Source organism: Olea europaea, chromosome 14 (genome assembly GCF_002742605.1).
Source record: "Olea europaea var. sylvestris chromosome 14, O_europaea_v1, whole genome shotgun sequence".
NCBI classification, from domain to species: Eukaryota; Viridiplantae; Streptophyta; class Magnoliopsida; order Lamiales; family Oleaceae; genus Olea; species Olea europaea.
Genome location: NC_036250.1, coordinates 14,864,043 through 14,876,555, shown reverse-complemented (window position 1 = coordinate 14,876,555; position 12,513 = coordinate 14,864,043). Strand labels below are relative to the sequence as shown.

The 12,513-nt window shown below is 33.4% G+C and overlaps 1 protein-coding gene across 1 annotated transcript; it reads right to left on the bottom strand.

The window, feature by feature from the left end:
* Window positions 1–5,267: 5,267 nt before the first annotated feature.
* Window positions 5,268–6,501, bottom strand: LOC111409269 (ribonucleoside-diphosphate reductase small chain). Its single transcript, XM_023039286.1, has one exon. It carries the CDS (start codon window positions 6,412–6,414, stop codon window positions 5,425–5,427), a length of 990 nt encoding a protein of 329 aa, XP_022895054.1. The 5' UTR covers window positions 6,415–6,501; the 3' UTR covers window positions 5,268–5,424.
* Window positions 6,502–12,513: the final 6,012 nt, after the last annotated feature.

Here is a 12,513-nt window from a genome sequence, read left to right as displayed (position 1 = left end):
TTTCCTTTTTTTTTTTTTTTTTTTGTTTTACTAACTTTAAAATTTTTATTTTTGATCACATATTAGCATGAAATTGATATGTTTAATTAAATAATCAAATTCATTAAAGAAATGTCATAAAATTATATCTAAATTTTTTAAAGTAAATGCATTTTCTATTTTTTTGCTTTAAAAAATCGTTTTTCAAAATGACAAATCAAACGCATTTTCTATAATCTTAAAATAATCACTTAAAGCAGAAAACATAAAATGAATTCAAAATAGAAAAATAGAAAACAGAAACGTAAATCAAAAGCACCTAAAGTTCCACGAGACTATATCAATTATCAAAAACAAATACTCCTAAAAGGAAATTTAATGGTGGCAACTCTTAGGAAAAACTTGCAATGAAACAAGGATAAAAATGTCATTTGACAAATAAAGGGTAGGAAGTAGGGCTGTAAGTAAAAATCGTAAAATTGAAAAATCGAACTGAAATCGCATTTTAGAAATCATTGGTTTGGTGCCACGTGGACCCGATCAACGAAATGATTTTGACCCAAACCAAACCGGTCAAAATGATTTGGTTTTCCCTTTTCCCTTCTTCTTTCTCTCTATCTCTGCCGTCTCTCTACGTATCGAAAACTTCCTCCATCGATGGTGCTCAACTCTCCGGCATCTTACCTTCACTGCCAATTTGCAGATCTCCGGAGACTTACCTCCACCGCTAAGAGTAGCATCCCTTCTCCTAATCGAACCTAGAGGCAGATCAAGTTCCTCCACATTTTCCACTCATCAACCTTCCAGCCACTAGGTTTTGTTTCACCATTCTTTTGATTTTGTGGTGAGGGGAGTTTTTGGAGTGGATTTGGTGGTGGCTGCGGCAGTGGTTGGTTTAGGAATTTTGTTGTTGGCGGTGGCGATTGTGGTGTAACTGCAAGTGGTAGTGGCAATGGATTGAGGAGATGGTGGATGCGATGCTTGGTACAGGTGGTGGTGGCATTTTGAGATGGTGGATGTTGTGGTTTGTACCAGCGGTTCATGTGGTGGTGGTGTTTTTGGTACTGTGGCGATGACGATAAGGTGGTGGTGGTGGTATTGGTACTGTGTTGACGGTGATGGGGGCACTGGAGGCGACGGTTCATGTGGTGGTGGCATTGGTGCATGCAATCGGATTTTATTGGTTTTTGGTGTGTTTTCTGATGGAGGTGGTGTCGGTGGATTTGGCCGTGGTGCAGATAGACTTGGGTACTAGTGAGGTTGTGGATCTAGCGTAGTTGGTGATAATCGCAAATAGTTGCAGTGTAGGCGGTGTGATAGCGATGGCAGTAGTAGTGTTACTATCGAGAGGAGATGATGGTGATTTTGGTGACAATGGTGGTGGTGGTGGTTGTGCTGGAGACGACAATAAGATGGTGGTTGCAAGTGTTGGTTGTGGTCACAAATTATTTAGTTAACTATGACCATTAAATTGGTTAATCTGTGACCAATAAATAATATGTGACCAATGAAAAAAATAAATTGTGATAGAAAAATAATGTGTGATCTGAAAAATTGTTAATCTATGATCAATAATTTGTGACTGTATAAAAATTTGTGACTCGTAATATTTGTTATTTGTGATCAATAAATAAATCGTGACTTATAAATTTTTCGATTGGTGACCAATGAACAAACTGTGACCTATAAAATTTTTGAACTGTGACCGTAAAATAATTTATGACATAAAATTTCTTATTTGTGACAAAAAAATAATAAATAACGAATTAAATCGTTAATTTGTGACCAAATTATATAGATTTGTGACTTAAATATACTTAATTAATTAATTAAATCATAAATAATTTTTAATAAAAATCTTATTTTTTTTAAATTTGAAACTTGTTTTTTTGTTTTTGAAATGTGTCATACTTAATCTCTTACTTATGAAATTTTCTCTAATAAGGCTGGCTCTATGAATTTAGAGGCCCTAAGCATTTAATTATTATGGGGTCCAAAGAAAACTTTATGCAATTCAAAAGAAAAAATAGCAAAATAAAACTTCTCCCACAATCCCAAAGATTAGGCAAGCATAAGATTTAACTCTCATATTTTGAGGTATAAAATTAATAATCAAACTACTAAAATCAAATTTTTCCAACATATTTTTTTCAATAAAAATCATAGCTAATCACGTGCACGTTCTCAAGAAATAAATTCTCAAATGAACTTTAAGTTGCACGTGACAGCATGTTGTTTCTGAACTTCATACTACTTCACACTGTAAATATACCTTTTTTCATGGCTGGTTAGGCAGAATTTTCCACCAATTCAAAGCATTCTTTTTCCACATCTATCCCTTCCCATCAAAATTGCCCAAGTGCCTCACCCTCAATTGTAAATGATAAATCCCAGCACATAAGATTCAGCAAACAGAAATTAAGACAGGATACATACATATGATATTGCTAGAACTGGATTACCTCAACAGCCAGATCAATTAATCAACATCTGGCATCTCCATCGACCGGTTAAAGGTCCGTTGCTTACTAAACCAATTGGAGCATTTGTCGTCGACCGGAAAATGAAGTTTCCAACTGAGAAATCAATGGTAAGACAGAGAAGTGGGAAACCATACAGGAATGGAAACATGGATAGGCCAACATAAGCATAAGAAGATGACAAAGAAGTCGAACCTATGGTTGGGTAATCGGATTTCGCTAGAACTTTTACAGCTTTGCTGATAGACTGTAGTTTTTAGGGATTTTCAGATTAGTATTGTTCTCTACTTCTCATCAAGTTATCACGTACACGTTCTTTGGTTCTTGTTAAAAAGAACTCAAGACTTTTTTATGGTAAATGATTGGAATGGAGAAGAAGGTGGTCCGTTTTCCTCTTTATTTGCCCAATTTTATTTATTTGTTTTTAAGGGATGGACGGTTTTGGGCTTTTTTTAGAGGCCCCTTGAAATTTAAGGCCCAAGGCAAGTAACGCCACTGCCTTGGGCCAGGGCCGGCCTTGGTGTCCAATAAGCTTAAACAAACCATTGGTCCACCTATAGCTCTGAGGAGTCATCGAATTCCAATATTGATGCTCTCGAACAATTCATAATCTTGCGAAGGGTGTTAAATGTACACTAAATAATTAAACTAACATGTGAGGATTAGACTACGCTTCTTGATTAAGATAGAATTCCAGTACTCAATATGGTATTAAACCCCAATAAATCCATCTATAGCTCAAGTAAGCAATTGAATTCTAAAATTATTCTTCATAAACGAGATAGAGGCATATCAAAGTCAACTTAAGATTAAATAAATAAACAAAACAATCTTGTTCTGTTAAAAGTAATAATTTTGCTACATTAATATTTTGAATGAAATTTTAGAGACAGAAATGCCGCATGGTAGAATTTCATTAGACTGTTTAAAATACAGTGAACAGTGTCATCTAATCATTTTTTTACACTTCTTCTGTCAATGAGGATGTCAAATTCATCTAACAACAAAACTTAATTCTAAAAGTATGTTCGCAATCGACTAAAGATAAACAACAAAGAAGGGATTGGGCTAAGTGTCTAACCTTGGCATTAAGAAAAGAAAAATAGTATAGCAAGGTGGAGAGGAGGCTCCAGAGTCTTGTGAATAATTGAAAGGTCCTCTCAGACCTCAGTTCTAGCATTTTTGCGGTTCTACACTGCTACAGATTATCACTGTATATTCTGTTCACGTGTGGGGTTTACTAATTAGCCCCAATTTGGCTCCCATTAAATTAAATTTCATTTTTTCTCTTCTATTTTCAATTACACAATCTTTCATAAAATAATATTATACATAAATCGAAAAATTTTCTTTCTTGTTTGACTTCTCATTTTCCATAAAAAATACTATTCCCACCATTTTAATTTGAAAAAAATGGGGGCCAAATGGGAGGTTATACTGTCCTCTTGTAATTTTAAGAATTACAATACTTTAAAAATCCATAATTCTGGTATTGGAAATTGGAATAGTTGTGAAATATTATCCCACTACAACAACGAAAATAATAATAATAAATTATGAAAATTGCATAATTGATTTTCCAAACCTTATGTTAGAATTCCACATTTACTATTGTGATTTCATTTTTATTATTTCTGAACTATGATAATTTCATGGTATTTTGTGCATACTGGATATAATACAATGTGCTTAAGCCTTCGATTTTGAGCCTTTTCTCTAGTTAATGTCAATAATTATTACATTTTTTTTTTAAAGTTCACATATCATTTTTGTTACACTTAACAGCACTGAAAAGAATTACTTAATGAAGATATATTTATTCATTATATTATCTATAGTTCAACTGTATTTATACATAAAGCAACTCATATCTTCTTTGAAAAGATATATATATCTTTGAAAAGATATATATATATATATATATATTTATTTATTTATTTATTTATTTATTTATTTATTTATTTTCCCCTCATTTACAAGGAGAAATCATGTTCTAATTCGATACAATTTGTATAACGAACAATGCTATCTAAACCAATAATGTTAAAATATAATGTTATTCAACAATAACAGTCATTGTCACATTGTACAATGCATTTAAATACATTTGACAATGTACGGTGATAATCATACAGTTATATAAATTGATGAACATCAAGACTAAATAAATATAATTAATGATAAAATAACAAACTAAGTGACGCTAAATCCTAGACAAGAATATAAGACTAATTAGACATAATCTTTTAGCCCCCATTTTGTGGAAATGAAAAATGGGTGGAATGATATATACATATATTTTTTAAAAAAATAAGCCGTTGAAAAAGAAAGAAAATTTTTTGGTTTACTTAAACAAAAATTTAGCCCCCATTTTATAGTAGTTTTTCACCCCCAACAAATTCATTTTTTGATCATTATTTCATTATTTTAACCGTCATTTTTTACTACTTCACTCATAAGGTGAAATCGACTTTCTATCTAACGATTAAAAAATCAATTCTCATAATCAATAATTAACAAACCCTAAATACCATAACCATTGGTGCTAAATAACATTTTTCTTGTATGGCTTAAAAACAAAGGTTAAAGTTGCAATTTGGGATTGTAGAATTTTCTTTATAAAACCAAGGTGAGGGATAGCTTTCGCATATTTTATAACTTATCTCGGTCGTCGCCTATTTATTCACATTTTCAACTCTTCAAATCATCGACCCCGCTAAAATTTACAAATTCTTCATGTGTTCTTAGTTCTCTCATACAATTCACATTTCACACCTGATTTGCGTTCCCATAAAGCCCACAAGCAGAAACATTTGAAAACGAGGTTAGAATTTATTTAAACAAAGATTACAGCTACTATTACAAACGAAATTCAGTTGAACAAGAAAAAACTAACATATATGTAATCCAATGATAACATCATTACTGCAAATCATCTATTTCATATAGCAAGTTACCATTAAAATTAGAAATCTTCATCAATCTTGAACACATGGGTATCCCCATTTCCATTCAAACTCGACATTACTGATGCCTTCTGGTATTCACCTACCCTCTTCTCGAAGAAATTCGTTTTGCCCTGCAGACTGATCAATTCCATCCAATCAAACGGGTTTTGCACATTGTATAATTTGCTGTACCCAAGTGCGTTCAAAAGTCGATCAGCTACGAATTCAATGTATTGACTCATCAGATCACCGTTCATCCCAACCAGGGCACAAGGAAGAGCATCACAAACGAATTCCCTCTCAATTTCTACCGCATCAGCAATAAGCCCCTTCACTCTATCCTCACTCAGTTTCATCCTCAGCAGGCTGTAGAGCAAGCACGCGAAATCACAGTGTAAACCCTCGTCTCTTGAGATTAACTCGTTTGAGAAAGTTAATCCAGGCATTAATCCTCGCTTTTTTAGCCAAAATATTGCGCAGAAGCTTCCCGAGAAGAAAATCCCTTCAACGCAAGCAAAGGCGAGTATACGCTCGGCAAAGGATTCTGAGCCGTCAATCCAGCGGAGGGCCCACTTAGCCTTCTTCTCCACACAAGGAATGGTCTCGATTGCGTGGAAAAGCCTGTTCTTCTCCTCCGAGTCCTTGATATAAGATTCGAGAAGAAGGCTGTACATCTCGGAATGGATATTCTCAATCGCGATTTGGAAGCCATAAAACGCACGCGCCTCCGAAATTTGAACCTCCTTCATGAACCTTCCGGCGAGGTTCTCCAAAACGATGCCGTCCGAGGCGGCAAAAAAGGCAAGAACATGCTTAATGAAATGCTTCTCGTCCTCTGTCAATTTTTCCCAGTGCTGTGTATCCTGGGACAAATCTACCTCTTCCGCAGTCCAAAACGATGCCTCTGCTTTCTTGTACATTTCCCAAATTTCGGGATACTGAATTGGAAACATGCAGAACCGATCTGGGTTTGAGGCTAGGATAGGCTCTTCGGGTATTGAAGGCATTTTGGGGAGAAGTTTACAAAAGGGTTTTTGTGGTTTGGATCAAAAGAAGAGAAAATGTTTCGTTTGGGGAAATACGGGGGATAATGTGAAGTTTAAATAGGGGAGAAAATGGAATTTGAATGAGAAGATATGAGCGCGGGATTTGAAATTTGGGGAGAAGCTTGCGGGAGAATGAACCCTAAATTGGGATAATTCAAATTAAACAATATTTTAATGTTTTGCCTCCACCCAGCATTAAGAGGATTTTGTTTTGTCATTTTTTGTAAAGTTCTTTTTTTTTTTCACAAATTTATTGTCAATAGCACGTTCTCGTTAAAATAATGTTGCACATAAATTAAAAGAATTTCTACTTTTAATTACATTCTCAAAAATTAATCTTTTACAATATATATATGTTTTCAAAAAAGAAAAGAATTACATTATCCATATTTTTAAAATTACCGGCTGACTTATCGTCATGAATTGTACGTCCCTATTTGGTAAAGATTAAAATCAAGTCAAAATCGACCATTAATTTTAATCATATATTTTATAGGATTCACAACTTTTTAACCATAAATTTCATCAATTTTTATCAAAACTTATTAAAAATTTAAATTTCAATCCATATCAATGATGGGCGTAGTGTCGTCTGAAATTATGGTATACAAAAAAATAAATGATTTTATTATCGAAGACTGACTCTACAATTAGAATAATGCCTTTCCGAGTTAAGCTTGGCAAATAATTAATTAATGTTGAAATGGGGTTTCCCGCTATTAATTAAATAGTGGTCCCAGCAATTAACGGGTGGCTGGCTAGCACGTGATAAAAGAGACGTTTGGTTTGGAGCGTACAGTGTAAGATAAAGGTTAGGTTTGAATTTATTTCAAAATTTGGACCAAACTTGCGGGGGAAGCTGTATAGAAATGCATTCAGAACGGGCTCCACCTTTATTTCGTTGGTACAAACGATTCATCCATAAATACGCATTCGAAACAAAGTTCTAGTCCCCAATTAAAATTAAATGTTTAGTAAATTTTGATAAAAGTTGATTAAATATGTGGTTAAAAATTGTAGGTCCAATGAAATGTATGGTTAAAATCAAATGTTAACTTTGACTTGAATTAATTTTCACCAAACAAGAGCGTAACTGCAATAATTTCAAGCCCCTGTTTTGTACAATTTAAAATTTAGATTTTAATCTAAATTAAAATTAATAATTAATTTTATCCACTTATTTTATGAGTTCCATAATTTTTTAACCACACATTTCATTAACTTAAATCAAAATTTACTAAAAATCTAATTTATTCCCACTGAATAAAAGCCAAAATTGAGCATCTGTTTGATGCCCCTACTACTAGTTTTGGTAAAATTTGAAATGAACAGTGCAAAAAATTATAAATAATTCCAAAGCTTTTGATATCATTCCTTTTTGAATTAGGCTCATGGGGTACCACCGTATCAGAATTATTTTGACATCCCAGTTGACCTATACTCATAGTCGAGAGGGTGGGGTGTCATTTTTCACAGTTTTATTCACATGAGTTCGGCACGGATCTCATGTCAATGTGAGTGTCGATCATCTAAGTGGGCATAATTCATACAAACCTACACCACCTCAGTGTTGGAAAATAAAACAAATCGAGATAATATATATAACATGATGTAAAGTAGATAATCGCAAATAAATAACAAGATCAAAGGCAATGAATTAATTGATAGATGAATGAAGTATTCTATTTAATTGACTAATATGAAAAAAAAAAATACAATAATTGTGTCTACATAATCATTATATATTTTAGTAATAAATAAACTTGTAAAAAAGAGCCAACTATATAAGTGATGTATCAAAACCCTAACAATATTTTTAAAAATGGAAATAGTATAAGAAAAACGTGTGGAATAAAGGAAATAATATTTTTCAAATAAAAATGCATACAATAAAGAAAACAATATTTTTCCTATAAAATGAATAATATTTTTCCAATAAAAGCACGTGAAATAAAGAAGACAATATTCTTCTAAAAATAATCTAACCTAATTTGGGTAAAAATAAAATAAAATAAAATAAAATAATAAAAAAAAGAGGTGCTAAACAAACCCTTGCCAGAACACACACACGCATGGGCCCCGATGTATTTTTTTTCCAATGTGGGACCGACCCCTACAGTGAGAGGTCGGTAAGGCTTCTATGAGAAATGCTCTGTCATTTCTCAAAAAAAAAAAAAAAAAAAAAAACCAACTCTCTGCCCCTTCTCAGGTGCAAGCAAACACCTCCACCCAACCTCAGCCAGAACATCCTATACGTAAGACTGCAAATTGGGCTATAAAGGAGCACCAAATATTTCTTGATGCATGCGAACTTGCTGTAGCGGAAGGTCACCAGAACGGTAAATATTTTACAAAGGTCGGCTGAGACCGCATTCTTTCACTTTTCAACAAATGAGCGAACAAAAATTAGACGGATACCCACTTGAAGAATCATTGGTAACAAATGCAAATGAATCACGAGCTATAGTTCAAAATGTTGGAATAATTAATAATTCTATATGTGGGCTTCACATTCGATTGTAAATTTTACGGGTTAGATGTATGGCTCATAATGATATTTGTGTTTGGGCCAAATTTATTAAGTGATCAATTTGGCATTTTACATCTTACGGGTTGTAATTAATTTGATGTGGTAATTTAAAGTATATGGGTTGGAAATAAACTCTAATTAGAATTCTAATCGTAATGGGACGACTATATTATTTTTTATATAAAAGCTAGATCCCCTCTCCTCTCCATAAGTTTTTATTGGCTTGCCCCATTATAGCTAATACTTTTGTGAGGAGCAAGGAGGGGAAGATCTTGGCTGCTATTACAACTATCATTCATATCAACAATGATATTATAATAAAAGACATATGTTTCGATTCAGATTATAGATTATCTAATTAATAGCCCATATTAATTAGTTGGATATTTCATCATCCATTTGATTGCGTGCATTACATTTGGATGATATTGAGGGTGATATTTTATGTTTCCACGGTTTATAATGTCTCATCTCTTTCGAATCAATTGTCTCCTATTGAAATTTTGACTGGGAATAACTTTGTGAGATGGAAACGAGACGTAGAAATAACACTTGGTCTTTTAGGCTTGAATTTTGCAATGGAGAAAAAACTTGAGAAACCCACAGATAATAGTACTGTTGAATATGTAGCCGAGCATGAAAAATGGGAAAGGGCTAACAAATTCTATTTGAAAATCATTAAGCGATCGATATCTGATTTCATTATAGGTGCCATCCCCGATAATGAAAAGTTAAAAGTTTTATGGATGCCATAGGAGAAAAATTTATTGAGTCTAATAAAGCCGAAACTGGAGATCTGATGGATGAACTAATGAGCATGCAATATGATGATACAAGTGGTATTAGAGAGCATGTCATGAAAATGATAAATATATCATCTAAGCTAAAGGCTTTTGACATTCCCATTGCGGAGCCTTTCTTGGTCTATCATGTTTTGAAAAGCCTTCCTAACAAGTTTAATCAGCTTAAAGTTGCTTACAATGCTCAGTGGGATAAATGGAATTTGAATGATCTTATAGCAGTGTGTGCCCAAGAAGAGTATAGGATGCGCCGTGAAACTGTTGAAACTGTGCAATTAGCCTTTCAGCCGTCGTAGAATAAAGGACCTTTTCATAACCATAAACCTAAGTTTCGTAAGGGTAATAAGTCCCACTGTAGTCAACAGAATAAAAATTTTAGTAGTCCCAAAGAAGTTATAAAGAAAAATGATCAATGCAAGTTCTGTAAAAATAAGGGTCATTGGCAGAAAGACTGTTTTAAGTTCAACACTCGGTTGGAAAAGAAGAAGAGTTCTCCAGGTATTCCCTTTGCCTTTGTTTATTTTGAGTCTTCTTTAGTAGACGTGACTTTGAATTCTTGGTGGTTAGACTCAAGAGTTAGTATTCATATTGCGAATTCTTTGTAGGGGTTCACAAGCAAACGGAGGCCAAGTGAGAATGAAGTAAGCTTGAGCATTGCAAATGGAGTTCAAGTGAAGGTTGAATTCGTAGGAGTAGTGAAGTTGTGTAAACGCCCTGACCCCTTGTGGATCGAAACGCTACTTACTTTACTTAAGTAATCGGTGTTTAGTCATAGGAGAATATGTTTTAGCGGAAACTTAATTTTTACAATGATAATTTTAACAACAACCTTTCGAATACTTTAAATAAAACACTGAATAAAAAAAAGGAACGTAATTTATTTGAAGAAAACACAACTCGTTCTCGTGTTCAGCATCATTCAAATACTTTAAAGAAATAACATTGAAAACGTTCACAAAAATAAATCTAAATAACTGGTTTACCGGATTTTTTCATAGGCTCGTTGCATCACTCTCCATCTTTTCCATCATCTAGGCCAAGGTAGAATCGCATCAATCTGTAGAGAATGGATTAAACCCGTGAGTTAAAAAATTCAATAGATATCATTGGTGCATTCGTGATCAAGCTATACATTTCAAAGTTGTAACTTTAGAAACCTTTTCATAGTAGGATTTCCGGTAGAATCCCAAACACGTAGACTCATGACTTAACACGATGCCTCGACCGGAAGTACATGCCATACCCAAAGGTATCATTAGACATGGAGGTGTATGCCGTACCGGAGGTGCCATTAGACATAGAAACATTAACATAATTTTTCATTTGTTAGAAACTTATAACTTAACACGAATTAACACTTTGCACCTATACCTACCTTGATTGATACTTTGAACCTTGTTGAAAAATGCACTTCTTTGATGTTTAAAAAAACACTCCATTAAGAATTGATGCTTGTAAAACATTTCTTGATAGCATCAAAACTTCTAGGAAAAATTAATTTTCCTCCCTCTCCTTTCTTTTTTTTCTAGACTTGAAAACTCTCTCTTTTATGCTTAGAAGTTTTTGTTTTGGTGCAAAAAATGTGTATGCATTGGGGCCTATTTATAGGTGAAAGTCTCACAACTTAAGGGCAAGTGAAGGGCCTAATACTCATTAATATGGGTGTCATTTATATGAGAGTTATAGGTTTAAGAAGGTGCTAGAAAATCGTGTAGGAATTTGACTTTTCAAATGTCGCGTACTTCGGTTGATACTGTACAGCTTTTAGTATTTCTATCATAACTTCTTCTCCCGATATCCGATTGAGGTAATTCAAAGTGCGTTGGAAAGCTAACTCAAATAGTTACAACTTTTCTTGAAATATCATTTTCCAAATCGAATGTTTTCTATGTCGTAAATGGGTTTAAAATGAGACTAAAAATCTGAAGTATATTTTAACCATTCAATATTCATGTCTTAGTGCCACTAAGGTGTTTAAAATTATTTGGGGTTCTACAAGTTGATTTTAGAGTTTGGTTTTTATCTTGTTTTGGAAAATATAGTTTATGTACCGTAGATGAGACGGAATTTAATTTCTATACCGAAACTTGATGCTTGTGGTTTTACATTTAATTTTGGTAATGGAATGGTGAAGTTATTTAATGATTCTTGTTTGATTGGGAATGACATTTTATGTGACGGTTTATATAAATTATCTTTGACTCCTTTTGGTGATGTCTCGGTGTTACAAATGTATCAAAGAAAAGGACTTTAATTCGTTAATCATCCTCTACGTTGTGGTATAAGCGTTTGGGTCATATTTCTAAGGATAGAATGTAAAGATTAGTAAAAGATGAGATACTTCCCTCCTTAGTCTTCTCCGACTTTGACACCTGTGTAGATTGTATAAAAGGAAAGTTAACTAAGTCTACAAGAAATGGTTCGACTAGGAGTAATGAAATTTTGGACTTAATTCACATTGATATCAGTGGACCTTTGCCTTCCACTATATGTGGGAATAAATATTTCATAACTTTCATTGATGATTTCTCACGATATGGATATATTTACTCGATTAAAGATAAATCACATGCACTTGAGAAATTCAAAATTTTCAAACTGGAAGTAGAGAAATAGTGTGGGAAAAGTATCAAAGTTGTAAGGTCTGACCGTGGTGGTGAGTACTATGAGAAATATGACGAGTCTGATCAAAATATGAGTGGTTTTGCAAAGTTTTTACAAGAGTGTAGA

Coding starts and splice junctions, on each gene's coding strand:
- LOC111409269 (XM_023039286.1), bottom strand. CDS start 6,414: ATGCCTTCAATACCCGAAGAGCCTATCCTAGCCTCAAACCCAGATCGG.